The sequence below is a fragment of the Episyrphus balteatus genome, chromosome 1 (genome assembly GCF_945859705.1).
Source record: "Episyrphus balteatus chromosome 1, idEpiBalt1.1, whole genome shotgun sequence".
Taxonomy (NCBI): domain Eukaryota; kingdom Metazoa; phylum Arthropoda; class Insecta; order Diptera; family Syrphidae; genus Episyrphus; species Episyrphus balteatus.
The window spans coordinates 157,670,004-157,696,479 of record NC_079134.1 but is presented as its reverse complement, the minus strand read 5'-3'; the positions used below and the strand labels follow the sequence as shown (position 1 = coordinate 157,696,479).

Below are 26,476 nucleotides of genomic sequence, written 5' to 3'. Positions count from 1 at the left end.
TTTTTTCATTTAACAAAATTTTGCCCTAAATGTCGGCTCTTCCCCAATATCAATTTTTTTTAAATTTAGATCCAGCTTTTAAAATCTACCTTTACCTACGTAAAAAAAAAAATTCTTTCTCGAGAAAAAAAATCACAATTTCCACAATGTCTAACTAATTTTGATAAATTAAATTTTATTTGATTTAGCACAAATAGAACAATAAAACTGTTTATAAAAAAAAAATTCAAAACACAAAATGTAGCTTAAAACTGTCTCCGAACTCTAAAAACTGGTGAAAAAATGCTGTACCTTGAGATTCAGCCCATAAAATCTACACCCAATTTGGTACTTGAGCATAATAAAAAAATATTTTCAAAAAGTTCCTCTTTTTAGAACTGTAAAAAAATCTGAAATTGACCGAAAAATGACTGAGTAAAAAATCGTTCAAATCTGAAAACATTGAAAAACAGTTTCTTGATGATAACTTGAAATTTTGAAAGGTCTACGAAAAATTTCAAGTGCCGAAATATGATTTACTCAGTAATACCTAAAACCTCTGGTAGGTCACTTCCAAAGTAATTGACATGATTTTTATTTTGTAACACAGTGGTATTATAAAAATCGTGTCTTTTTTTCAAAAAAGATATATTGATAGCAGAGTACATAAATGTAATTTTTATAAGTTTTGGATGCGAATTTTATGATTTTAGGGTTTGGAATTTTGCAAAGTTTGACACCAAAAAGACGCCTATTAACCGAAAACATAGTTTTTGTTAAGGTGATTTTTTTGTTTCTTTTTATGGATAACTATTGTGAAGGATATCAGATTGTCTAAGTTTTAATTCATATTTGTCATAAGCTTAGATTAATTTTTAGATGACGGTTTTTGCTTGTTTTTACGCAAACAATGCATTTACATATGTGGATCTGGGTGATAACATAAAATTATTGATATCTTTAATAATTCTTTCTTAGATAAATAAGATGTTAAATATTTGCGGAGCCTACTATGAAAATTCCAAAATAAAGTGGGTTAACAATGCTGTTTTTAAAACAAGCCCTATCAGCCATATAGGTCTCATTTGGGCATTTTCCTATAATAGTTTCTATTACTTCAAGGTAATAATTTTTTTTATGGATTAAAACTTTTTATTTAATTTTGTGTCCTTCTAAAAAATCTCTGCGGGTATCTCTTTATAAAAAAAATAATTTCTGGAAACTAGAGCAAGAGCGTCACGACCACCCAAATTCCGAAAAGTCTAAGAAACATATTTTTACTGATAAAAAAGATTAGTTTTAAGATGGGTTAGGTCGTTGGCGTTTTTTTTTACTTTGAAACTAACCTTGATAAAAACAACAAAATAATGATGAAATTCCTGATGTAAAATTAATTAGATTTTCTATTAATTATTAATTAGTTTGACCTGTGACAATTCATTTTTGGTTTCCGATATTTTTTTTTTTTTTGTCAAATATTTAAACTGAAACGTGTTGGAGCAAATTATATTACTTGATGGTTCCCTCACAAAATAATACTAACAAATTCTTAGTGTCTGATGTTGTAGTTAGTTTCGAAGAGAACAGTTTGAAAATAAAATTTTTTTTAGACGTAATCCAATTTTATGAGCTTTCTATGAAGTCTTCAGAAATACAGTAAAGTTAAAAGTCTTTGGAAGCTATCAATTACTCTTTGGTTAAAAAAAACCTCTCTTATTTTTTTTTAAACAAGTTCCTTATAAAATTTCCTTGAAAACAATAATTGTGATCGAAACATTGATAATGATATGGTAAATTATTATTTTCCCAACTGCATTCTAATTCTTCGAAAATTTGCTATTGATAAGCATTTTGGCGACATGATTTTAATCGAACAGTGAATCAAAATATGTCAAAACAGCTCATTCATAAAAATCAATAGTAAATTGTTGTTTACATTTAAATTGTTGGATTATTAACCCAAAGAAACTTTGTCCAAATTTATTAAAAAAAAAATCGGGGGATTTTTTTCTTTTCTAAGAAGCTATTAGGTATAACCTTATCAAAATTGCTGAAATTCGTACCAAGTATTTATCAGAAATTATTTAAAATATTTCTTCAAAGAATATTTTTAATCTAAGATCTATCTATTTCAAGAAACTTTTTCTTATCAAAAACATAAACAAGGCAAGAAAAACATTATTACAATTGTGTACCCCAATTTCATAATTACGTTGGTATATTGTTTACCTAAACTATTTATGTATTTACTATTTATGTATTTAGTTGTATTAAAGTTTTTAAACACGTGCGTCAAAAAAATTAAAATAATATAAAAGGTACTTATCTATTGCAAAAAAAAACAAGCTCTTGAAAAAAAAAACATGAATATCGTCATAACCAAAAAGATAAAAACCACTTATAAGTCCCTTCATTAATTGATAATTAAAAATTAGAATTATATTGTTTGAAGATTGTTCAAAGTATACTTTCTTTCAATTTCATCACTTCATGAATTAATAATATATTTTATGCACAATTCTTTTTATCAATTTATAGGTGGATACGCTGCATTTATATTTACCTATTTGTTTTCGATAATACAGTCGACTCCGGTTAAATGAATTGCTCACAAACTTACCACTCCGTTAGCCTCTTTCCCCATATTAAATATGTCTGCCTACATATTTCGGGTGGTAAGACGTTGAAATTATGGATTTTCCGTCCATCAGAGCAGTGCATAGTACAACAAAAAAAAAAAAAAATCGGCCATAGTATACAACCTTGATTGATACCATATTTTTTCAGATTCAGATAAATAGGTTTCTTAACCTGAGAGCTAGTCCATACTTCTGGCAAGCAGAATTTCAGTTAAGCTTCTTCTACTGTGAATGCCAAGAAACCAGAGACGCCCTTGAACATTCTTATCTTAAAAAATTAAATTTAGATCGGCATATATTTATCACGTGTTGGTATCTTGACCATATAGGGAGGGACTCGATGGACGTAATCAAATTTACTATATACATTTTCAAAATTTCTCAGAATCTCTTATCAAAGCGGAAAAAATAAACTTGTTTAAAAAACAAATAAATTATTTTCAAATCATATCAAGTTGTTTCTAGTTAAAATGTACTTAGGAATACATAAGAGATAAGTATCTATTAAGTTTGCGTAGATCCCCCATGTTTTTATTTTCTATATTTGGGGGTAATATTAAATTGAACCAAATGTCAACACAAGTTTTTGCAATTAAATACAAAAATATTAATTTTTATGTTAACTGCTTCATCATGAGCGTAAATATTATAAAATTATATTTTTATTTAACCTTTATTCAGGGGCTTGAAAAAATACAGACAAATATTAGATAACAATCACTAGCAAACAAACTTTTTCCAAAGATATCAAAGTTTATTGCATTAAAAACATAATAATTATATTGTTGTTTCTCCAAACAACAGTTCATTTGCCCCCAATTAATTGAATTGCACCCCAGCAACACGCTTATATCACTATTTAGACAAAACGTGTTATAACATTCATTTGTCAAATAACTTACAAACATAATCATTCAATATATGTCCAGCCAACAAGCCAGCCAACGCCAGACAGTGATTAATACTTTGAATCATTTGTTTGTTAAATTTTATTTTTGGAAATTTAATTAAAAATAGATTTTTAAATAAGCACTTGGATAAAGATTTCGTGGAATATTTTTTTTTTTTTGTTTTGTTTTTAATTTGCTATCAGATATAAGCAATTCGGCGCCATTTTATGAAGAGTTATTTGTTAGGGTGGTTTTTAACATAAATAGGTACAGAACGTACTTGGAAGTAGAAATAACACTCGAAAACAAAATTGCACGGAGCTCAGTTACAGCTTTAATGTATGAAAATGAAGGTAGCCTATCTACCTGTACTTTAACTGATCAAAAATATTGAGCAGTTTGTTATAAGAAGCTACTAAGGGATAAATAACACCTATTGGATAATAACACCAAGATAATCTAGAGGAATATAAAAACCTTTAAGAGCTATCTATTAAACGTGAAAGCTATAGTCTTTGATATTATTAAGCTCAAATAAGAAATTAGGCACAGAGGCTAAGAGTATTGTAAAGATCTTTAAAAAGGACAGATTTAAAAGTTTTACTTTTCATCCCAAATAAGAGACATTAAAGTCAAGGAAATAACCATGGCGGTGAAAACTTCAAGACACCCTCTGAGTTTTGCAAAAAATAGCCACGAATAAAAAAGTTCTGACCTGGGGTGTATCTGGAAAACGTAAAGTGATCGAGTAAAACGGACTTCAGTTTCGTTTTCAGCGACCCAAAAAACATATGGTTAACATAGTCGTTATTTACATAGTTAACATTGAAATCACCGGGTTAAAATCGGGGTCAAGGCTATTCGTTTTGTATTGATACATTTCTGAGGCCAACTGCACGCTTGTATTTTGAATTTTATTGTACCGCGAGTTGTTAAGTCTACTTTTCTTCTAAATATGCGATCGTATTGCGACTTTTCTAACCAGTCGATTCAAACGAGTTCGATTTACACTGCAGAATTTCACCGCACAGCAAAAATTGACTGATGAAAAGTCAGTGAATCTGTTTTCTAATTTTATTAAAATTAATCTTGTACAAGAACTTGGAGAGAACTTGGCCACTACCTAAGTTACTACCAAAATCATGAACTTGGTGTCTTCTCAGTTTATTAATTTTCGGGATAAATAAGTCTGTACCGCAAATCAAAGAGGCTTGCTAACCCATGATTTTTTAAAAAGTAAACCAAGTTTCTCCTCACTAAAACGCTAACACCTGATTTACTTCTTAAAAAAAAAAGTGAGCCCACAAGTTTTGTTGCTTTATGATTCAGTTATCTGTTATTTCTTATTTCTATAATGCTCCAACTTGAAAGATTGCAAGCTAGTTAGTTGACGGCTGATCAACTTTAAACCACGATTTATTTCAAACTTTAAATCCTCGAATGTTCTTGTAAACTAATATTTTTTTCTAAGAACCTATAATTTGAGTCGTTAATTATGGATACAGTTACCAACCAATTTCGGTATATTTGCGTTATTTGAACCAGAATTAACAACCATTTTTCTCCGGTGATCTTTATAAAACACTTATTTATTAGGTATAGAAATTTTAGGAATTTAAAGCTTAATATTTTAGGCTAAGTAGGTAATAGTAAATCCAATCTTGTCAACCATATTTACGGTGACCATCCGTCCCGGTTTACCCGGGACTGTCCCGTATTTCTACAGCTTGTCCCGGGTTTTTATTTAAGAAACCCGGGACGTATAAGTGTCCCGTATTTTGTAATTTGTCCCGTGATTGTCCCGTATTTGCACATTCTCTGATTTTTGTATTCAATATTTTAAATACTTTGTACGGAAAACAAGAAAATACTGGTTGGAATTAAATTTTTTCTAATTTTTCGGATAAAGCAAAAAGCTTAGTACGCTGCTGAAGCAAAACGAACATTTTTCTAAGTCTCCAAAGTCAAAAAACTGTTGCTGCAAGAAAAATTGCCTGGACAAATAAATGGGATTGACAAACAACGAAAAGTTAAATTTTCATTCACGATTTCGTTGTGCTGGTTTTGTATGAAAATTTTCGTTTCGCCTTTAGACTAGGCTTTATTTTTTTAAAAATGTTCTTCTAGTTCCAGCTGCTGTTTGTCAGGTTTCTACACCAGTTAAAATGTTTTCGAATAAAGAACAACATATGGAAGAGTAAAGAACCCAGATAAGTTTGAAAACTTTTAAGGACATGTTAAAAGTTGTGTTAAAGATCATACAATTTCAAAATTATTTGAAGTAAAATTAAAATGTTAAAAAATAGCTCTTCCGATTTTGATTAAAAAAATATTTTTTCAGAAGTTATAAACAGACATTATTATAAAACATTTTCTTGATTTCTGATTTCGTAAACGACTTAAATGATTTCAACAAAAACGCTCCCATAAAATCGTTTAGGAAATCTTGATTTCAAAGTAAGGAAAAATTATGAAAACTGATTTAAAAAATTTATTTTTTTTTGAAAAATCAATATTTTCAAAACGATCCAACGAATTTTTTATCTGTCCCGGGTTTCGCTTCCAGAAATATGGTCACCGTAACCATATTGGTAATTTGATACAATTTCTTCTGATCTGATCTCATATAGAAAAAAAACAACACAATTTCACATTCAGTTGTGGTTAATAGCCGCCTCTTAAATTTAGGTACATTTTCTTTCATGCATAATTAATAAGTTACTTACACCATTACCTAGCTAGGTAAGCTTTCCAACTGATTGTTATGAAAATCCTTCATTAATTTTTGCCATTGTTAATTGGCTTATTTGAACGAAACGTCTGGATAAGTCTAATAGACGACTCTAGAAAATTTCTATTTAATTACGAGATTGAACCAAATACTGGTTTTAATGCAACTCTATTACCGCATATTATTACGGTAATAGCCTTTGTTTAATTAACTCTATGCTATGAAAGTAAAATAAATACAAAACCTTTAACTAAAGTTTAAGTACCTACTTTCATAATAAACAACCTAGATTAAGAACGAGATTTAATGTAACTTGGAAACAAAGTACATCAACACACATATTCTCTGCAGTAAATATATAAGAATTACTTGTATCTAAGGTGTTTATTGATAAATTGCAAATGTTTATCATATTAAGCAGTTAATTACTGTTGTTATTATATCAATTATTGATCCAATATTATCTTATTAGGTTTAGGACTTGGACACGTTTTAACTTGAATTTTTTACTCTTAGCAACTGAAAACAAAAACACCTTTAGTAAACACTTAAGAATTGACTATCACTAACTTCTCTTTTTTTTTTATTATTTATTTGTTTGCTAATCTGAATATTTATGAATAAAAAGATAGGGACTGTAAATAACCTAAATTTTCCACTTTACCAATAAATAATGATTTTGATCTCTAATAAGTTTGTATAATCTTTAAAACAATTAATAAAAACAAATGTTTTATTTCGGTTCAAATTTCATATAGCAACGTCATTTTTGGTTAAAAAAGAATTTCTGACCTTCGCGACAAATAACTACTATTTTTTTGACAATAATTAAACCATTAGGTATATTCTAGATCGATTGTTGCTAGAAATTCAATTCTTACATCAAGTATTGCGAAAACAACACACCCCTAACACGTCAGGAACATTCAAGAACATGAGCGGATTAGGTAGGGGAAAGGTGCGAATAGTGAGACAGGGCAAATAGTAAGACAATCCATTTTTCTCGTTTCTGAAAATAAGCACAGTAACGCTTGTTGGGGTCAAAACGTTTATTTCCCCGTCTGCGTCTTTTAATTTGGTCCCGACTAAATTAAAGCTGTCCGTGTCCATTTTCCTACACCGTAAAATATCACACAAAATCAGGTGAAAGTAGTTTTTGGAGTGTTATAAAAAGAGTGTATAACACAAAAAAATCTGGTTAGTGGACAGAACTTTTTTTACATATGTAATATATGTTCTTTCATAAAAAAATATCAAGTAATTAGAATTCCTTCTCGTTTTTTGTAATTTTAAATTTTTCCGAAAAATGACAAAAAGTAAACAGTGAGACATAGATTTTTAAAAAAATCTATTATTTTAGCATGACTTCAATATGGTTTCGTAGTGTTTTCTCTTTCGTTTTTTTGGCTTTTTGTTATTTGTTTTTGGAAAAAATGGGTTAAAGTAACATAAATTAATTAATTATATACTTGTCAATTGCCTAATTATTTGACGTTTTCGTTTATTTATTTTCACCTAAGAATGTCTCACTGATCGCACCCCTTGCAAACAGTAAGACGTTTTGATTTTTTCTACATTTTAGTCCAATGTGATGCTCTCATTCATTCTTAAACAACAAGGTTTTTGCAACATTAAGATAAAATATGTCTTAAACTGACTTCAAAATTTCGTTAAGCTATCTTGAAAACATTCTAGGATATACCAATTTAAAAAAAAGGGTGTCTCACTGTCCGCACCTCTCCCCTACCTAATTAATTAAAACGTTAAATGTGTTTGCTTGAGTCAAAAACATAGACAAAATTCTACACTTTTGCCTTAAGTCCCAATTAAACCATTTTTACTTCTATAAAGTTTTACAGAAGAAACAGTAGCATCTGTAAAGCTTTATACATAGAGAAAAATATGACCCGCTAAAAACTAACAGATTGCCATATTGTTTTACCTTCCATACATTTCATAAGGAAATCTTATTAAAATCAACGATTAATAAGGTTTTTTTAAGGAGATTTCTTTTTATTTTTATAGAGAAAATCTTATTAAAATTTGACTGAAAAGTTGATTTTTTTTGCAACTTAGCACTAGAACAAAAATCGCGATCAATATTTTCATGGCAGGTTGGTTCAGGTGGTAAGGTGGGCGACTAATGATTTGAAGTCTCCAGTTCGATTCCCAGCCTGGTCATCGTTTTTTTTTTATTTGTTTGCAGATTTTAAAACAATAAGGAAAACCAGATTGTTTTAATAAGGTTTCCTTCTTGGATGAAAACCATAGAGAAATCTTATTGTTTTTGTTCTATTTTATGTGGCCTCTTTTTCTCTGTGTAGAAGCAAAATTGATAGTCAAGTTCAGCTCTCTCAAGTTTCCAGTTACTGAACCTTGTAATTTACTGCCAGGCATTTTTATTTTATCAGGTTAAACGACTTTCTAAATCCGTCCCTGTACAATTGAATAGAACGTTTCACAAAGTCGAACTTTTGATGTGTCATCCGTCCGACTATATGTGTACAATATTATTGATTTGTTAAAACGAAAATAGAACAAATTCACGTGAAACAGCTGAGTTCAGTGGATTTTCGAGGCCAGCAGAGGAATTGGCAAGTTCTGACGAGTTTGTAAGTGTTGAATTGTTTATTTAATTTTGCGCTGGTCGATCAATTATTGTACTAGAAGGTAGCAGCACATGGTGCTTTGGTATATCCCCATCAAGCAATACCCATCGAAATTCCTTTAGATATATGTTATACAATAGATATAGGGGTAATTGATAATAAAGGTTGGAAGGAAAGGAGGCTTGATTGCAAGTGAGAAAGTAAGGTGTAGAGTTTATTGAGATTAAAGTCTATAGTGAAGACGAGTCAATAATTGCGTTGCTAGTTGTTGGCAACGTTATATTATTTTTGTTTGTTTAATGACTGTATGCGATACTTTGTGTACAGTATCATGAGAACTGATTGTTAAACGAGGGAAGGTGGTTTTTATAATTTTTGAACAAGTTGTTAAGTTGGAAATGTAGATGTATAGGGGTGGAGGGAAAATTTCTGGAATGTAAATAAACTTCTGCTGGGGAACTCAATATTTACGTAGATATAAATATACTAATAAATGCGAAGTCGATAAAATTTGTATTTCTATTTTTTTTCGCACAGAATTTCCCAATGAAACTTTGAAACTCGTCAGAATTTGAATGTAATCGATTAGATTTTATTTTTAAACGATACTACATTTATATGACTATACAGTTTTAAGAAATTACGTTTTATAAATTGAATTTGTGAAACTTTGCCAAAAGTTTAAATCGATAAAAGGGGGTGTGTTTCTTTAGTCCCACGTGAGACATGACGTTTTTTTTTGATTTCATAACTTGATGGATGTATGGCAAGTCTTGACGACTATAGCTCTGAATGCGATATAACATTGAGTTTGATAAAAATTATGAATAATTAAAATCTAATGAATTTCTTAGCAATTTCAAACAATTTTTGAAATGGAAATTATAAATTCTTAATAAAGAAAATTAAGTTAACAATACATACCTATTTAAAATAAAGATTAGAGCTGACAGTGAGCTCTATAAGCGAAGAGAATGAATGAATATCGGTTTTTCAGAAGATGAGGTTCGGAAAGAGGTAAAAAGGACGCAAACCCTGAATTGACACTCTCATATACGAACAAGGAAACATCGTAAAATCGTTGTGCAGTACCAAACGATGTTGAGGATGTGGAAAAATCACTTTTGCCATGCTGTTATATGACGATAAAGAACCCAAGTTTGTCCCAAGACTATTTTCATTCAATTTCCCGACCTGTACGAAGTGCTAGAAGGCATTTTCAAACTCATGTTCAACTAAGGTGCTGCTATTTAGAGCAACTTTCAATGACGTATATGATCGGAGGAAAGCATGCACTCTGAATGAAGCCTCAGTATTTTCTGCCCTATACTTAAGAAAGGAGACCATTCGAATTATGCAAACTGTAGAGTTTAACTTTTCCGACCCGGAAAATAATAACTAAACTCATCGAGCAGTGATATCAAGGCCCATACCCAAGCAAGTGTAGAATTCAGAATTCTCAAATTGAAGATATTTTAACATTTATTTTGAATAAAAATGGTCAAAAAATCAGTTGTTGATGTCGAGCGATGCACCAAAAAAAAAAAAAGTACCATGATTAAAAATTTCAAGGTCCCAGGCGTTTTTTCCCTGCCATCCAGGCTCTTTGAAACTTTAAAAAGTGTTTTTGAAAAATAAAACAGCCGGAAAAACTATTTTCTCAATATGACCAAATATTTGTCTTACTGTTATATGTAACTAAGTAGATATATTTTCTCCTGATAATAAATTGACAAATTCCAGACGTTTTGATCTTAGCTTTATTCCTCTCAGGCGGTTTTAAAATTTCTACAAAATGCTTCAAAAATGCTCGTTTTCACACAAAAAATTTCTTTACATCCAGTTTTCTAATAATTAAACATTTGATGGTCGTATATGTTGAAAGAATGCATCATGTCTTGATAAAAAATTAATAAGTCCCACACGTTTGAACAAAATCGTTTCGCTAAGATGCTTTCAATTCTCTTTCTCTTTCTACTCTCATCTTTTAGTTTTGATTTCAATGATCCACTTTAACCTGAAATGCGTTCCTAAATAGCTTTTTAATTACTTACTGACATCAGTTATAGCTTTAAAAAAACTCTACGAACAAGTTTCAATGATTGGTCCTAAGACACTTCCTTGCGGAACATCGGTTTCAATTTTATCTTTAGTTGTGAATCTTCTTGATCCTACATTTTACTGCTTATTCTATTTTATCGGTTGAAAAAGGATTAATTTTTAGATACATTTTATCGCTTGCATAATTTTTTGAAACCTTTCAAAGGACTTGAGAACATATATTCACAAAAACTATCTGAAGCCATTCCAAATTATCACAATAGCAAATGCTAATTGGCAAACATTTTAATACAAAACCATTCTGGTTATAAAGATTATTTTAATTTGTATCTTCGTGGTTTTAAAACATTCCAAAGAAATTCTTGCGAATCTCTTCTGGTTGACCTCCAAATCCAAACCAAAACCGGACTATTTTCGATTATTATTTCTGAGAAGCACGTGCATGCAGCAACTGTCATAAATTTTCTGGAACTTATGAAATTTTGTTCTCAAGAATTTTTAACCTCGTTGAGTTTACAAAAATATAAGACACAATACGTGAGAGAAGCTTATTTATTTTCGAAAAAAAAATATTAAAATATTAAATTACAAAGATAAGATCACAAAAGATTGAGTTTAAAACTGTTTTGGGCAGTTATTATAAGATAAAGATCTCGACGGGTGACCGATGTATAAAAATTAAGACACAAATTAAAACGCAAGCACGGTAGCGATGAGAACTTTGTCGCAGGCTCTAACAGCTGTAGAATTATTTGTATTTCTTTGTTAATTCAAACACTGCTAACAATTTCTACAAATCTTCCAAGAATCACAAGAATTTTTGACACCTTGAGATTTGTTCAGCTAATTCATCGACTTTAAATGAATAAAGTTCACAATCTCACAATCAAATTAACACTTTTAAGACTTATTTTGCAAAACAAAAAAAAATCTAAATTTATTCACATCAAAATGATGTTTACCTCCAAACCACCAAATCAAGAATTTTCAGTCGGCGAAACTCTCACGTAGCCTTTCAAGTTTTTTGCACTGCTTATTTTGGTCAGGTTTTAAGCCGGTCGGTACCATCTTAACATGCATTCTTATAAAGGTGAATGAATCCGTTCAATGAACTTAATTTTTTTTACAACTGTGAACTTTTGTTTGCCCTTTTGTTTTTGTCTGCGGATGTGGCTTCAAAGTTTAAAAATCAACTTAGAAACAAAAAAATGTAATTTCCTTATAAGGTAAAGTATCAGAGCAAAAAAGTTAATCAGGTGAAGGTCTGATGATTATATTTTCGTTTTACATTTTCGAATTATATAAAAATAAAAGTTTTTAATGATACAAAAAAAAAGTTATTTTTAAATTCGAGTCTAAAATGTAAATTTTTTGCTAACTCATAGACAAAAGCCCAAATATGGAAATTTGGTCTATGATGATGATGATGACCAAACAAAAACCATAACTTAGAATAATATTTTTTTGTTTGTCCAGTTAAAAAGTTGATAAAATTTGAGTGACGTATTTTAGTGAATAATATTGAGTCAACAAGTTTAACAAGGTCGTTGCGGAATTTAACAAATTGTTATAAATTATTTGATTGCCAAATGTGACGTATGTAAACAGATATTGGTTAAAAAATTGACCATACAAATGTCTTTTTTTGACTTAAGGGGGGGTTTCCATAGCATTTTAATGGAAGACGGTTGACTAATTGTTGTATAACTTTTGCAGTTTATAAGATAATCTTATGAAACGTACTTTTTTGAAAAGGTAATAAACGTACAAATATTTTTGCATCATTTAAATTTTAGAAACATTTCTTGTGCGATTTTTATAAGGGTCGAAAATGATTTTTTTCCTGCAAATTTAGATTGAATCAGAATTTTGGTTGGGGCACCGTTGTTTATAAACTTTTTATTTATTTTTTTTTTGTTTTATAATGATCAAATGTGTTTTCATGCAGTACGCGAAACAGATTTTTTTTTTTTTTTTTTTTATTAGAAAAAAAGCTTCGTTAATTTGTTGTAATTTCATGTTTTTTTACTCACTCTTCTTAGAATAACTTTACCGTTTATTAGTGTTTTTAGATGAAACAAAAAGAAAACAATAAAGGGAAATTAGGAGAATCCAATAAAATTTCTAAAATTTAATTTGAAGTTAGTTTGAACGGTTAATTTGAAGGAAAGGTGTCAAAATGCACTTTTTTAGCATTTTGGTCGTGGGGCAAAGCGTGATTATTTTTTAAAATGTTTTTGTATTTTTTAATGAGAAGTTAATAAAGTTGTTCATGCAACCCGTTTGCCAAAAAAAAATATTTTTTTTATTTACACACTAAAAATTTGATTTTAATAAACCAATATTTGCATTCTGTTTTTGAGGAAGGGGCAGTCAAAGCATCCACAATTTATTTTTATTATTTTTTTTCATTATATTTCAAATCAGTTTCAAAAAAAAAATATATATTTTTGCTCACAGTATTTTTAATATAAATTGTTGAAAAAGTGTCTATTTTAGCTTTTTTTACTTTGAAAATTCCATTGATCACGCACACATGCAAATTTAGTTCAAAAGAATGCCACGCATAAGCTGGCGCTGATGAACTCTTTTTTTCTGTTCTTTTCTATTTATTGAAAAAAAACTTGCTCTTGCGCTCTCATTTTCTCGTTATATTTTGTTTTTGTTTTTTGTGTTTACATAATATGTACTTTTTTTTTTTTGTTTCCTATTTCCTCACTCAGGCAGGCAGAAATCATTCATGAAATTATGAAGATGCTGCAGAGAGTAGGTAGATAGTAGATATTTTTTGCAAGATCATTATCTTTTGTTTTCAAAAAGGGTTGTTTTGTTCTTGTTGACTCTTGGGTTTTTTCTAACAATTCATTTCGTGTTTATAATATCGCACCCGCGGTTGCGAGTTGACACTTTTGGGTTTTTTTTTTTTTGGTGTCAGCGAAATTCTTTGCATTGTGTAATATTCACATCGCTCGTGCGGGGATATAGGTAAAGGATTAGATATGTGGTATGCATTTGTTTGTGTGTAAAAATGTGTATTGACATTTGACATGTGCTTGTGCACAATGATTGATTTCTATATTTAGGTTGATTTCTGGGTTGTATTGTTTATTATACTACACTCGCGCGTGCGTGCGGGGTTATATAATATAAATATATCGTTTTGTTTTTCATAGTCTTTGTTTATATGTTGCGGATTCGGTTTTTTTTTGTAGGTTTGTAGGTATAATAGTTATATTTTCGCGGGGGAATGTGTAAAGGGTTATATAAGTGTATTTGTGGTTAGAATGCACCTGATGGTATTTATAGAAATAGTTTTGAATAGGTGAAGATGCTCAGTATGTTTCCTTAGCAAAAACAAAGTTTTTAAAATTACACCTACTGAGGAAACAAGCAAAAAAGTAGCTAATGCCTATCTGAATTTATAAATAAAATATCAGTTTGAAAAAATAGATCATTTTTTTTTTTCAAAGTGTTGAGCTTGAAAATTATTTTTGAAAACTTCCCTAAACTTTGATTACATAGTTGAAAAATTAATTTCAAGGTTTAAAAAAAAGTAACTTATAAGTTACACTGGTCAACAAGCTTTTTGCCACAAGAACCAAAATATACTTTTCTATATGTTTTTGATATGCTGAACTCGAATCTGAAGTCAGAAAATGTTTATTGGCCTCCGTTTTTGAAATATTACCGTTAGAAAATACCGAAAAACGTCATTTTGGCTGTTTTCGAGGTTATGTTTTTATGTGGGGTAGTTCCTTATGAAAAAATTTGTAACGGTTCCTATAAGAACTGGTTTTATTCTTTCAAAAAATGTTTAAATCTTTCCAATATCTTTTTTACTTCCCGAGATATTTAAAATTTAAGGAGTGGTCTTTGGCTCAGAAATAGCACTGGCCAAACAAATTAAACTTTTTTGCCACAAGAACCAAAATATACTTTTTTAAAGGTTTTTGAGTTGCTGAACTCGAATGCGCAATCAGAAAAATGCTATTGGCAACAAATTTGTTTATAATGAATTACCCCACATAAAAACAGAAGCTAGAAAAGAGCCAAAATGACGTTTTTCAGCATTTTATAACTGTTATATCTCAAAAACGGAGGCCAATCGACTTCAGATTCGAGTTCAGCATATCAAAAACCTATAGAAAAGTATATCTTGGTTCTTGTGGCAAAAAAAAAGTTCAATTTTGTTGACCAGTGTTATTAATGCTGCCTTATTTTTGTTTCCTAATAATGTAGGTATAGGTAAATAAAAAACAAAATCGATTCAACTGAGTTCATTGCATTGGTGACTCTAAAAAAATCTTTATTAAAAAGGTGTTGAAAGTAAATTGGATTGATATCGAGTCCATCCTCAAACAACATATAGGTAGATAAGAACCTAAACATTCTATATATTGTAAGTAAATACATTTCCATGTCAGCCGGCACGCGCGTGTGCGAGATAAAAAATTGCTCAACGAAGAACAACTGAAAAGTGAGCAAAAACCTGAAAACCAATCCTTCTGCGCATCTACTCATATTTTTATACAAACTACACAAAGGATACTGTCAAGTATATTATATCAATGCACCCATATAACACATCCTCTACCTGCTTCTCCGCTGAACAACTATAATTATTATTATAATGCAAAAAATTTCTCTGATACACAAAAAACTCAAATGCCATCCACAACAGCAACATGGAAACAAGTTTTCATTTCAAAAATAAATAGGTATACACTCCAGAAATCTTTCATGAAAATATTGAATTTCAAACCAGTTTTCGTCCACAAACACCATATCCATATAAAGATCCATGTAGTATACCTACATCCATTTGCATGTCACCCCGCACGCGTGAGTGCGATGGCGATCTCACAAAGAGACAATGAATGAAAACCATAACCAACATCCTGAGAGTAAAAAACCAGAGAATTCGATGGCGAGAGAGCGAAACACATTCACTAATACACACAAATGCTTTTACATGAGATTTGACTTTGCTGAAAAAGGGAACCCAGTCTTAAAGGAAGATACAACAATGTGGAAATTCATGACAATAAATTGCTAAAGTGCAATAATAAATAAATCTGTAAATAAAATACAATTAAACATGAACAGATGCAAATTTTGCTGATTAATTTTTAAGTCTCCAGTTTTAAATTGTGTTTAAATTTTATCTTAACCTCCAGATTTAAAGAAAATCAAATCGGAACAAATATTGAGGTATGTACCTAATGCGAGTTTATGAAAGAGAAAATAATGATAATAATTTACTATCACCAGCAAATGGTATCCCAATTACAAAAAAAATTGAATAACTTCTGGGTTTTAACACTTTATTTCAAGTGTAGTTTCTTTCAAACACACAAAGTATAAAAAAAAAAAACATCTATTAGGTGTATCTTTTAATATTGAAGGCTCTTTTTAATTTAATTTTTCGACTACACAACATAGCCGTATTTAGGGGGGGGGGGGGGGTTATGGGGTTTAACCCCCCCCCCCCCGAAATTTTTTTTCAGAAAATCAAAATATATAGTCTAAACAAACACAAGTCTAATATGTGCAGCACCAAATGGTTTGTTTGTGTATTTTAGTAATTTAGTTACCTATCTGAAAATCTGCCTTAAAGTCTCTACCAATTTTGTATCGTTAAAGAAGCTGTCGATGAAGTTTTTATAAGGGAAAAAAAATTGTTTGGTCCATTACAAAGTTTGGTAAGGGATTTTTCAAAAAACGAGTTTTTGCCTCTTTGACCATTTAAATAAGCACCATGTTAACACCTTAAAATGTTCTTTCAGAGTCCTTTAAATAACACAAGTATTTCTACAAGGTTTTTGGTCCCGAGACTAAACTATACTTTTTCAAAGGGTTGATGAACTCGAATCCAAAGACAGAAATATTCGATCACATCTCGTTTTTAAAATATTACCGTTAAATCAATTTAAATCAGAGACCAGAAATAACAGTCAACCTTTATTTTCAATCGGTTTCTCTCTGAGAGTTACCACATTACCTACTTTAAATAGTTTCGGTTAAGGTTTGAGATTTATTTTTAAAAATCAAAAATAAAGGTTGAGATTTTTTATTTATTTTTTTAAATATCTCTCAATGGTTGAGATTTTTACAAAAAAAATAAATGGAAAAGGTCAACCTTTAACCGTTTTCTCTGAAAATAAATCAAAAATGGTCAATTCAAAGGAAAATGTCGAATATGTCAAGAATGTCTTTATATTGCAAAAATAAATATGAAAAGGATGGTTTTTCTAAGTTTATGTATTAAATAATGTATGAACTAAATAGACCCTCAAAGTTTTTTAGACCGAAGATAATATCTCTTTTAGTTTAAAGTAAAATCTAAAGACGAAAATGTGTTTTCCACTGTGATTTGAGTCGCTGGGACGACAAGCACAACCAATGCAATTTCAAATATTTCAGGAGACCGATGTTCTAATATCTAGGTCAAAGCGTTCAGCTTCCAGAAGTTTTCGCCCGCCCAACTTCAAACGGCTATATCTCGGTAGCGGGGACTCTAACCTACATTTGGGTACACTTCCTATCCCTGTAGGTGCACGCGTTCTCAAGCCGGGAGAACTTAAAGGACAAAAAAAAGTTAAGCACGATTCTGAAAAAATAGGCATGATGTGGCGGTTTAACATGGAAGATGAGTTTTTAAAAATCTGACAATGTGCAAAGCGTAGGCCCATGACACAAGCTATCATTTGGCATCACTCCCAAAAATTGCTCTCAAGCGGTTTAGCTTCCAGGATTCGGTAATTTTTCGAAAAAAAATTTTACCCCAACTTTCAAACGCGATTTTCTCGGAATTTTGAAGAAAATCCAAAAACCGGATTATACCACTATCTTGTAGCTGAGAATATAAGCTTTCATATGGCACCACTCCCATGTCTCTTGGAATTGATACATTTGCAGATGAGATTTATTTTTTTCTCTCACCGATAAATCTCAAAAAAATACAAAATAAAGGTTTCTCTCTTGACCGAAATTTTTCATTTTTAAAAATAAAGGTTATTTTATGACCTTTATTGAAAATGACAGCAAATAAGAGTTATTAAGGAACCTTTCAAAAGGTTGAGATTTATTTCTGATCTCTGATTTAAATCTTTCCGACATCTTTTCTATTGTCGGAGATATCTTCAGTTGCTTGTTACCCACTTTTGTATCCTTTTATTCACAGAGTGAAGTACCTACCTATGTAAAACATTTCGTTATATTTTTAGCTTTCTATTATCAAATTGTTTTAAAGTAGAAAATTTAAAACTGCACGAACTAATTTTTTGTGTAAAGCCTAAGAGTGGTTCAAATTTATTTCTTCAAAAAAATTTTCTTTTTTGTATCAAACAACTTATCACTCTTTGTACCAATTTAAACTAGAGATGCCGCCGAAAATTCGGCCATTTTATATTCAGTAAATTTTTAAATTCTTCTACGGCAAGCAGTGCTATTTTAAACTTTTAACAACGAATTCTCTCCTAAAAAAATACTTCAAAAGGATATTGGCAAGTTTTTCGATTCTCACAGTTCTAATGACCATTTGCTTTAGAGCAATTAAGAATGTACTGCAGTTACATTAAGTTGATAAAAAAGTTTTGTGTTTCCTTAAAAAAAAAAATTTGTTCGGTCTGAGGTGAATTCGAAATAATGTACTATAGAATTTCATTTATAAAAAGAATAAAAAGTAAAGGGCCCAAGTGACCGCCCTGTGACACTCCAGATTGATTTAAAATAACATTTGAAACTTTATTGCGGATACCAACATATTTCCTTAGACTAGTCAGATATGAACATAATTTAAAAACCATTTAAATGCAGCAGAATCAAAAACCATAAGTCATAAAAGACACAAAAGTCAGATGATCTATTTGACAGCCAATTTTTAATTCAGTTACCAGAAATTAAGAAAATAAAAAATTTTCAAATTTTATGAACGTGCACCTGCCGGTTGAACTTTGAAAATCACGACTTGGGGACTTGCTGTTTTTAGACTGTTCAAACAAATATATTTTAAAAAGGTTTTAGTCTATTAGCATTCATTCCTTCCTAGGTTTACCATTATTTTACCGACTTCCAAAAAGGAGGAGGTATTCAGTTCGTCTGTATTTTTTTTTTTTTTTTTTTATGTTTGTTACCGCATAACTTTTTTTTTGCTAAAAATTACAAAACATTTTTTTCAGCAAAACTTTATTTATTTCAAAATTTTCGAGATAAAAGTTAAATTAAATAATTTTTTAATTAAATTTCTTTCTTTATTAGAACTACTACAAATTAATCAATGAATAATAAATAAATATGACCAGAAGATTCTACTACTTGTTGTCTAGTTTGAAAAATCAAACACATAACTTCGAAAATGCAAAGTGAGTATGAAATGAACTCTCTATTTTGAATAATCAATTTTTAAAAGTGCATATTGTGTTTCGAAAATTTTTTTATAAATATTATTGAAGTACAAAACAGTTATTCATGATAGTAAGTTAAAAAAAAAAAGTCATCCAAGCTTCTTTAAAAATCAATCAAAATCAAACAAACATTTTCATTGTTAAAACTTATTCTAATATTGAACAAAAATAATGTCTCTTCTTAAGAACACTCAAGAAATTTGAAAGAAACTTGAAACACTCATAAAATTGCATTATATTATAATATGAGTTATACTGTCTTCTTCCGTTTAATATTGTGACTGTGACACGATTCAAAAAATCAAAATTCTGTGCAAATAATAAGCTAAAGAGCTTATTTCCTTAATAAAATCATAAAGTACAAAATATCTACAAACCTTTTAATGAAGTTGTAAACATTTTTGTATTTTTTGTTTTAAATTTCTACAAAACTCTTGAATGAATAACGTATAATTAAATTGAATGGTTATCTATTTACTGATACCATTTAAAACGCTAAAATATGAGTAAGTAGCACTTAAAACCGATTGAAATGTCTGAAGTGTCATTGGGTACATTCCTCCTGCATATATCTATATTATGAATGAATGTAAAAATAAATATTTGAATTTTATTTAAAAATAGAAATAATATTTTATTTTTAAAACTTACTTGCAATGCATTTTGACTTCTTATTATTATCATCAATATATTCTTTTTGATTTTCGAATTGCAAATTGTCCAATCAGAATTGTAAGCGGCTTCAGCTACTTTTAAACTCTTAAATAGAAAAATATATCATATATGTAGGTACTTAGAATTGCTTTTAAGTTAACTTGAATCTGAAGAAACACTGGACAAAAAAAACTTTTTACCTCATAAGAAAACTCATTAGCATGCCAATATGATAGCAGAACCACATAAAGTAGACTTCCAATATACATAACTGCATTTATCTGATGCGTAGTATTGTCAACCTAATAACAATAATTTTAAACTTTAAAAAAACAAATACATTTCAAACTTCTTACAATATAAACGAAAAACAACAATACGCAAAGCATCAAGCTGAACAAAAAGAATTCGACTAAATTTACCAGCGATGTTAGCGAACTCAAATTCTCACTAAATCTAAAAGAAAAGAAAGGTAAATATATTTATTTCTCGAAATAATCCAATGATGTTTCAAAAATCAATTTAGAAACATATGAACGCACGTCTTAACATATGAACGCTCAATCATATTAACGTTTTGTGCTGGATTCAAACAATCGGTTTAGGTAAAACTTTTAAGATCCTGTTCTAAATAATGAGGAAAAAAATGTAGGTCACCTGATTCTACATCCACTTTTCAATCATTAACAGAAACTGCAATAACATTTGGACCTTTAGGCCGATAAAACATAAGATTTCAAGATTAAATCACGGTTCAAAATTTTGTAGAAGGTTACGACGCGTCGATAAAACTATCGATTTTCCTGGCAAAATCACGGTTGAAATCTCATGAATCACTCTGGTAAAATCGCATATTTTCCCGGTAAAATTATGAGTTTTCGAAATAAAATCACGGATTACTGCAGTAAAATCAAACAATTCACTGGCAAAATGCAAATTATCTCTATACAATCAAGGGTTTCTTTAATTTAATAGTTGATTGCTTCAGTAAAATTGCCGGTTTCCTCGGTAAAAATCCTGTTAAAATCACAGGTTTCTTGTACTCGTACTATGGGGTACTGTTTGAAAAAAATATGGGTTCCGATAAGTCGATTACGTTCATTTCTTTACCACTAGTTGAGAAAACTATGTAAGTCAGAAAGTCAGGTGGGTCTGAAATAACACTTTAAGTTTCATACAATCCTTCTTTAAAAAAAAGGGGATCATGCTAAAACCGAGTAAATTGAAATGTCAAGGAGTTCACCGTAGAAAATTTCAACACCTTGAATGACAACTAACTTCAGATTCAGAAGAGTTACTCTAGAAATCCCTTGCTACTTCGATTTGGGGAAAAATTAGCCAGAAAACTTGTTACTCGAAGGAATAAGTAGTGCTTGCTCTATTTCCTCCTTTCGTACGTTCAGTGTTAATAATATGATATTTTCTACGAAGTAATACAAACCTGATAATTTGATTATGATATCGTATACAAACATTTATATCAGCATAAATTTCCTCAGCGTCTTTTGATGAATCAACTACATTTTCCAGTTTACTTTGTAAAATCCGTAGACAACCAATACCAAACATTAAATAGTTGATGAATAATGTCGTAAAAGGAACATAACTGACATACATAAAAGGCATTATTAAAAAAACTTCTATGCTGTAAATTATTTCGTAGTAAGGACTTTGACCAACATCAATACCGGGTATCGAAACGCGGTAAGGCAATTCTAAAATGAGTCTTAAATCAGAAAAAAAAACAACAACATTAAATAAACTACCTCTTGAGTTTAGCAAAAAAGGTGCAATAACAGCTACAATAGCTCCAACCCCTCCCAAACACAAGCTGAACTTAGTGAATTTATCAGCTTTTACTCCAACTTCATTTAAGGTCTTAAGTGTTGTAATATCATTTCGATTCTATAGAGAGAATATACAACTATGGTTTTGAATTGCATTGAGCTCTTTGAAAACTTACCTCAGCTTCACGGAATATTTTTTCAATTTCTTGGTGAAATTTAATAAAACCTTTTTCATTCAATACCACTGCTACACTACGAAATATCGAATTAGAAAGTATGGCTGTCATGAATGAACTTAAAATCACAGTTTCAAGATTTCGATAATTTTCCAAAAGATATAAAATTTCAAAAATATTCAGTAAAATGGGAACAATTATAAATAATGAAAATTTCCAATTTGATTTTTTATAAATAAAACCAAAACTTTGCCAAATTTTTATATTAATCGAAATTAAACGTAGATTTTGAATCATTTTGACTTTAACCCTTTCTGTAGAATTAGAAAATATATATGAGACTTTGAGGTGTTGAAGAGTTTTAAATGATATGATGAGTTGTAAGAGGTTAAAATACAATAGTAACATATTTATATGGGTGATGAAGAAGAAAAGTTACTAAGGGGACATTCAGATTTCATGAAAAAAAAAATGAATAAATCAATAATAAAATGTCCCAAATTTTTCAGTCTCAGATGTTTTTAGCTCTTATAAATACCTACTTTTTACCGACAAAACTGCTCTTAAAGCTTACCCATTTTACAACATATTTTGGAATAAACTTAATGATGTAATTACCCATGAACTGTTTTGGTTTGACAAAGTTTACCATTGTACCACTGTTTGCAACGTGGTTTAAAGTCGAAAAATATTTATTTTATGCTCTAAATCCTGGACTATTTCGCAGGTGAATGAAAGCTCTGCTCTTAACGTGCTTGAAAGGAAGATCCTATGTACGAATTTAATTCCATTTTTTCGGTTAGACACCTTGCTCTTTGCCATACGAGTACTTTAACTTTATGAGTTATTCAATAACATAACACTGTTCAAAAAGCATTAAATGTTAAGAATAGCTTCGATCCAAAAAAAAAACATCGAAAATCCTGCCATGAATATCATTAAAGCTAAAAAAGCGATATTAATTTAATACGTGATGATGATTTATCAGGTCCAAGATGTTTCAAAGACATTACATTTTTAACGTACCCCAACGGTTGACCCTGAAATCACAGAACAGCCGAGTGTGCGTCCTGCACGTGACTTAACAATATACACCAATTGTAAATTACAACAATGCCCGCCCATAGCATAGTAGGTAAACTATATCACTATATGAACTAACATCGAAAATTACACTTTGTGTCCATACAACTCACAGCCAGTTAGTACACATACTAATTAGGTAGACTAGGAATGTATATCTTAGGTGGTCCACGCTTGCATGGGAAAAATAAAATTTTCAAATAAACGTTGGGCCACCCCCTAATTTGGTTCCACATCCTATTGGTAACATATTGTTAAATTTTTATCCTCCTATATTATATAGAAGGGGAGAGGCTGATCGATATTGAAAAATTGTATTTTTTTGGAAAAAAGTAAAAAAAAAATTTTAATTATTTTTTTTTTTTTAGTTAAGAATTTCTTGAAAGTTGTGGTTGTTGTACTTATTCTGAAAAAATATCGAAATACACAGACGTTTTATTTGCACATTTTGATTAATATTTATTATTAATTATTTCTCACTTTTTCTCACTTTTTCCAAAAAAATATTTTATATGGTTTAAAGTAAAACTTAAATAAAATATTTTATTTTCAAAAAAATTTTTTTTTTTAAATCAAGATTACCTACAAAACCTAAAAATTGAACTGTAACTAGCACCCTCTTGCACTTAAGATAGCGAATTGAAATTTCACAACGTTAATGTTATTGATAAGTGGAACAAATTTAGCGGGGGGCCCGACCGAAAATCAAAAAAAATATTTTTTGGACCACACTAATGTATGTATATGTATACCGGCGAAAAATTCTGGCGTTGACTTTCAACACGATACATTTTGGGTTCACTAACAATAAGAACCAGTGGTAAAACGTCTTATGGATTTACCAGGTTCTACCGTGGGTACCTATGCTATGTAGTTGATTTGCTAGAATCGATTATTGATTTACCAAATCCTCCCGTTAGTTTGATGTTTGACTGTCGATTTTTTATTTACCGGTTTTGTCCGTCTTTGTCTTTGGTGCACCCGTTGATTTGCAGTTTCGCCTGTTGATTTGTCAGATTCGTCCGTTGCTTTGCCGGATGTACTTTTATTTGCCAAATATATATCCCGGGTCCGAGGTTGATTTGCCGGATTCGTCTGGTGATTTTCCACGCTTTTTATTATGTACATATATCATATCTAGGTTCGCCTGGGGCCCAATTCCGCAAGAGTGAATTCCTCTGTGTACACGAAAAAACGTGTAAATTGCCTTAGAAATAAGTCAGAGAAGAACTCACACAGAAAAACTCACATTTGTGGAATTGGGGCCCTGGTTGATAGTTAAAACGTCCAGGCGTAAGATACTACCAGGAATGTACATATATCATATCTAGGTTCGCCTGGGGCCCAATTCCGCAAGAGTGAATTCCTCTGTGTACACGAAAAAACGTGTAAATTGCCTTAGAAATAAGTCAGAGAAGAACTCACACAGAAAAACTCACATTTGTGGAATTGGGGCCCTGGTTGATAGTTAAAACGTCCAGGCGTAAGATACTACCAGGAATGTACATATATCATATCTAGGTTCGCCTGGGGCCCAATTCCGCAAGAGTGAATTCCTCTGTGTACACGAAAAAACGTGTAAATTGCCTTAGAAATAAGTCAGAGAAGAACTCACACAGAAAAACTCACATTTGTGGAATTGGGGCCCTGGTTGATAGTTAAAACGTCCAGGCGTAAGATACTACCAGGAATGAAAGCAATTTATTTTATTGATAAGTTCACTAAATTAGCATTTAAATTGAGGTTTGAGTATCTGGTAATTGATTTTATGACCCTACATCACCCTACAATATTAAGTTTCGGTCCCATGCGTTTCCGAAGTTTTTCTTTCGAAACTGGAAATTTGTTTGTTTTTGACATACCGCAGAAAACTTCTTTTTCAAGTCGAATATTAAGTTTTGGAAAATTGGCATTAAACTAGGTTTATCCAACAACCATGAAATTCTTTGAGTATTACCATGTCAAACTCATGTAATGGTTTTAGTTTGCTAAAATTCTGTACATTTTTTGTACTGTACATTTTTTAAGTTTAAAACCTAACTTTAAAGCAACTACGCGCGACACATTTGTAAATCCTATTTTCTATTAATCCAAGCCCAATAAAATTACTTAGGTCTTCACTAAAGTGAACTTTAAAACTTTAAGTACTTCTAATTTATTTATCACTTAATCGCTTTTAATTCTGTTTTTTTTTTTCATTCACCCATCACCCAGAAGCATGCAATTGCTCCTATGCAAATAATGTAGAGTAAACTTTATCTAAATCAAAACTGAAGTGCTTCGGAAAGATAAAAGAGCCACACCACGGGCAAATGCCTCTTTTTCCTGTGAAAATTACATTGTTATCAATGAAATTATTATTAAACGCCTATACGTATAAGTGATCACTTAACTTTTTTACGCCGCAGCCAAAGAAATGGGAATTTTGAATATAAATAATTTGCAAAATTTATCTTTAACAACATATTGGTCTATTGTATATAATGCACTTTTGGTATAACCTTTGCAAATTATCATTATCTAACATTGACGTTTAGTTAAAAAAAAAATATATATAGAAATAAAAGTTCAAGAACACACTCTAGTTTTTTTTTTCTCGATTATGAAATTAATTATCTAATGCGGGAAAGTTTGCACGATGATTGTCTAATTACAACTTTGCCCGATAATAATTTATTAAGTATGGACTTTCCATACACACGCCACCAGACGCCACACAATACGACACGGTAGGTGCAATTTTATAATGTGTAGGTATTATTTATATAATTATTAAGCATTTAATTGTTTGTTATCAATTAAATATTTACTATTGCGAGATTTCTAAGTCTCGATACGTAATAATGTACTTTGTATGAGAAATATGACTTTTAGGTGTAATAGGTGATGCTTAATAGATCAAATACCTACCTTTACTGGATTTAAATATTTACTAATAGTAGGTAGCAGGAATGTTAATAGGTCAATAAGCTAAGAAAATGTAAATATACAATTCAAACTTAGGACTTTGCATTTTTCGAATACTCTGGAGAATGTTTTAATAAATAAGAAAACGGTAGGTATTCGTACTTGTCAGAAACGTTTTCAAGAAAAAATTGGCTTTTGTTTTTAATTAGATCTTTCGAATTTGTTGAAGACGTAATTTTTCGTATTCATGTTAAGACAATTTTAGTGACTTCAGTCCTTTTTTTTCAGAAACTTGGCATGGTCACTGTGCGTTTGTCAATTGTCTTACTTTACTCAATTACTTAACGGGCTCCCGAGCCATGAGGGTCAGTTCTGAACGTCTTTCTAGCAAGCTGCTCCAGTCGTTTGACTTCCGAAGCGAAATTTCAGTAATTCTTGCCATCTCTAGCAGAAAGCCTTGAATTCAAAAACCTTCTTGAACGAAACCGTTAATTTTTATTTGTTTCAATAATATTAAATAAAATAAACAATTATACAATTATTTTGGTTTAAATA

The 26,476-nt window shown here is 30.3% G+C and overlaps 2 protein-coding genes across 4 annotated transcripts in view; one reads left to right on the top strand and one right to left on the bottom strand.

The window, feature by feature from the left end:
• The window catches only part of LOC129916636 (electron transfer flavoprotein beta subunit lysine methyltransferase-like), a 77,946-nt gene that overhangs the window by 16,611 nt on the left and 34,859 nt on the right, over positions 1 to 26,476 (top strand). The window contains exons 1-2 of one of the 2 annotated variants that reach the window (XM_055996728.1): positions 8,730 to 8,851; positions 19,169 to 19,272. In XM_055996728.1, the coding sequence (XP_055852703.1) occupies positions 19,205 to 19,272 (68 nt within the window). In that variant the 5' untranslated portion in view covers positions 8,730 to 8,851; positions 19,169 to 19,204. Of the gene's footprint in view, positions 1 to 8,729; positions 8,852 to 19,168; positions 19,273 to 26,476 lie in introns of those variants that run through there. The other variant, XM_055996717.1, reaches the window with a different exon arrangement.
• LOC129916628 (odorant receptor 43a-like) lies at positions 19,410 to 22,263 on the bottom strand. 2 transcript variants are annotated; one of them, XR_008772517.1, is made up of 8 exons: positions 21,932 to 22,263; positions 21,735 to 21,873; positions 21,410 to 21,683; positions 20,325 to 20,424; positions 20,169 to 20,270; positions 19,966 to 20,073; positions 19,692 to 19,886; positions 19,412 to 19,623 (listed from the first exon to the last, which is right to left on the bottom strand). XR_008772517.1 is itself a non-coding variant. In XM_055996682.1 (7 exons), exons 1-7 carry the CDS (start codon positions 22,226 to 22,228, stop codon positions 19,785 to 19,787), a joined length of 1,122 nt encoding a protein of 373 aa, XP_055852657.1. In that variant the 5' UTR covers positions 22,229 to 22,263; the 3' UTR covers positions 19,410 to 19,784. The 2 variants fall into 2 exon arrangements, 1 of the variants encoding a protein (XP_055852657.1); XM_055996682.1 differs by having other exon boundaries at positions 19,410 to 19,886.